Source organism: Octopus bimaculoides, chromosome 7 (assembly GCF_001194135.2).
Source record: "Octopus bimaculoides isolate UCB-OBI-ISO-001 chromosome 7, ASM119413v2, whole genome shotgun sequence".
NCBI lineage: Eukaryota > Metazoa > Mollusca > Cephalopoda > Octopoda > Octopodidae > Octopus > Octopus bimaculoides.
The window spans coordinates 7,632,203-7,634,262 of NC_068987.1; the positions used below are offsets into that span (position 1 = coordinate 7,632,203).

Sequence of the window (2,060 nt, forward strand, 5' to 3'; positions counted from 1 at the left end):
GGACAGTTGATTAGATCAACCCAGTATGCAACTGGTACTTAATTTATCGACTCTGAAAGGTTGAAAGGCAAAGCTGACCTCGGCGGAATTTGAACTCAGAACGTAAAGACAGACGAAATACCGCTAAGCATATTGTCCAGAGTGCTAAGGTTTCTGCCGGCTCGCAAGCCAATCACCAATCAATATTGTTGAGAAAGTAAAAAGACAGCAAAACAGTAAAGATTCCTGCTAAATGTCAAAATGCAATTCCAGGCATTGGATTTAACTTTGATTTTCTCATGGTTTACATTCCTCACTTAGTCTTTTTCTCCATGCTTGCATGAGTTGGATGCAGTTTATTGAGGCAAATATTTCTATGGCCAGCTGACCTTCCTGACACCAGCCTTTATATATTTCCAAGCAAGGCAAATATTTCCCCATGACCAGACATGTTCTCACAGAATATTCAAAAATGAATGAATGAATGACACTGCTTGTATGACAGTGGTACTCGTTTACAACTATCAGATGTCAAGACAAGGACACACACACACACACACACACACACACACACACACACACACACACACACACACACACACACACACACGTGCTTACACACACACATATGCTGGGTTTCTTTCTGTTTCTCTCTACCTAATCCACTTACAAGGCTTTGATCGGCCCAGGACTGTAGTACAAAGCAGTTGCTGGAGGATCCACGCAGTGGGACTGAATCTGGAACCGTTTGGTTGGGAAGCAAACAACTCCGCCTGCACCTATAAACTTCTTAATTTCCCCCTCTCTCTAAAAATGAGGGAGGGTGAAGGAGGAGGGAGAAAAGAGGGCGGGGTGAGAGCAGAAGGGAGGGAGGGGAGAGGAGAAAAGACAGAGAGAGAGAGAGATCACGACACGCTGTAACCTCGATGACTCTCATATTAATAGGCTGAAATAACGACAAAACGCAAGTACGAAGAGCAGATAACTCTGCTTGTCCAAGGAGTTGCGTCCCTTAGATTCATAAACCTTTGAAAGTGTTTCTCAAAATCATGAGCTAACATTTCCGACATCAACCGCGATTAGATTATACCACGCACGAATTTAAGATACTTGCCAATATAATTATAACATGACAAAGCTGAGAGGAATAATAAATTAATGAAATTTCATTTACTCAAAAGTGGAAGCTTTACAAAAAGAAATTTGCAAATGTGACTGATAGAATAAGTAGCAGACTTCCAAAAAAAAAACCATAAATACTAAAGTGGATGGGTTCAGTTAAACCCTCCAAGATGGTGCCCCAGCATGGCCACAGTCCAATGACTGAAACAAAAAAAGACAAAAGATAAATATTAACAAAATACAGAACCGAACCTTAAAGTCTTGCTCGAAATTCCACTGAAACGTGGCATCTTTATCAAGTTGCTCATTCTGAAATTTACGAAATTCTTTCTCGGCAGACTTCTTGGGTTTTCTGTCATGACGGGCCCATAACCATGGCCTGTCTGGAAAGAGAAAAAGGTCGTAAATAAACATCAATGTCAGGATTGTTATAAAGTTATGAAGAACAATGAACTTTTCTAAATGAAAGGACTTCATAGTTTTGATAGCGTCAAAAAAAGTGAACATCAAACGATGATGATGATGATGATGATGATGATGATGACACACATGCACATATATGTGTGTGCATGTGTGTGTGTATATACACATGTATATATGTATTATATTTCAGGTAGATGGCCCTGCTATAAAACACAAACCCCTTCAGGTAAAACCCCTTCAGGTAGATGGCCCTGCTCAGTATGTAGAAAAGGAGTAGGTAGTAACTCTATAAGATGTACCCGGTGCAAGCTATGGACACATAAGAGGTGCAGCAACATCAAAGGCAGGTTAACTAGCAAGTTAGTTTTTGTTTGTGGCAGATGTTCAGGTGCAATAAAGACTGCAAACAAACAGGAAACAACTTCTATCTCATTCCAGGGTGAAAAACTAGAGGTAGTCGATAGCTTCCGCTATCTGGGCGACCAAGTTAGTAGTGGGGGTGGGTGCGCTGAAAGTGTAGCTGCTAGAATAAGAAT

The 2,060-nt window shown here is 40.8% G+C and overlaps 1 protein-coding gene across 2 annotated transcripts in view; it reads right to left on the reverse strand.

Moving 5' to 3' along the window:
• LOC106880312 (uncharacterized protein C12orf29 homolog) overlaps window positions 1-2,060 on the reverse strand; it is a 93,329-nt gene that overhangs the window by 62,680 nt on the left and 28,589 nt on the right. For both annotated transcript variants that reach the window (XM_052969194.1, XM_052969193.1), the window contains one exon: window positions 1,354-1,484. In XM_052969194.1, coding sequence (XP_052825154.1) covers window positions 1,354-1,484 — 131 coding nt within the window. The remainder of the gene's footprint in view (window positions 1-1,353; window positions 1,485-2,060) is intronic.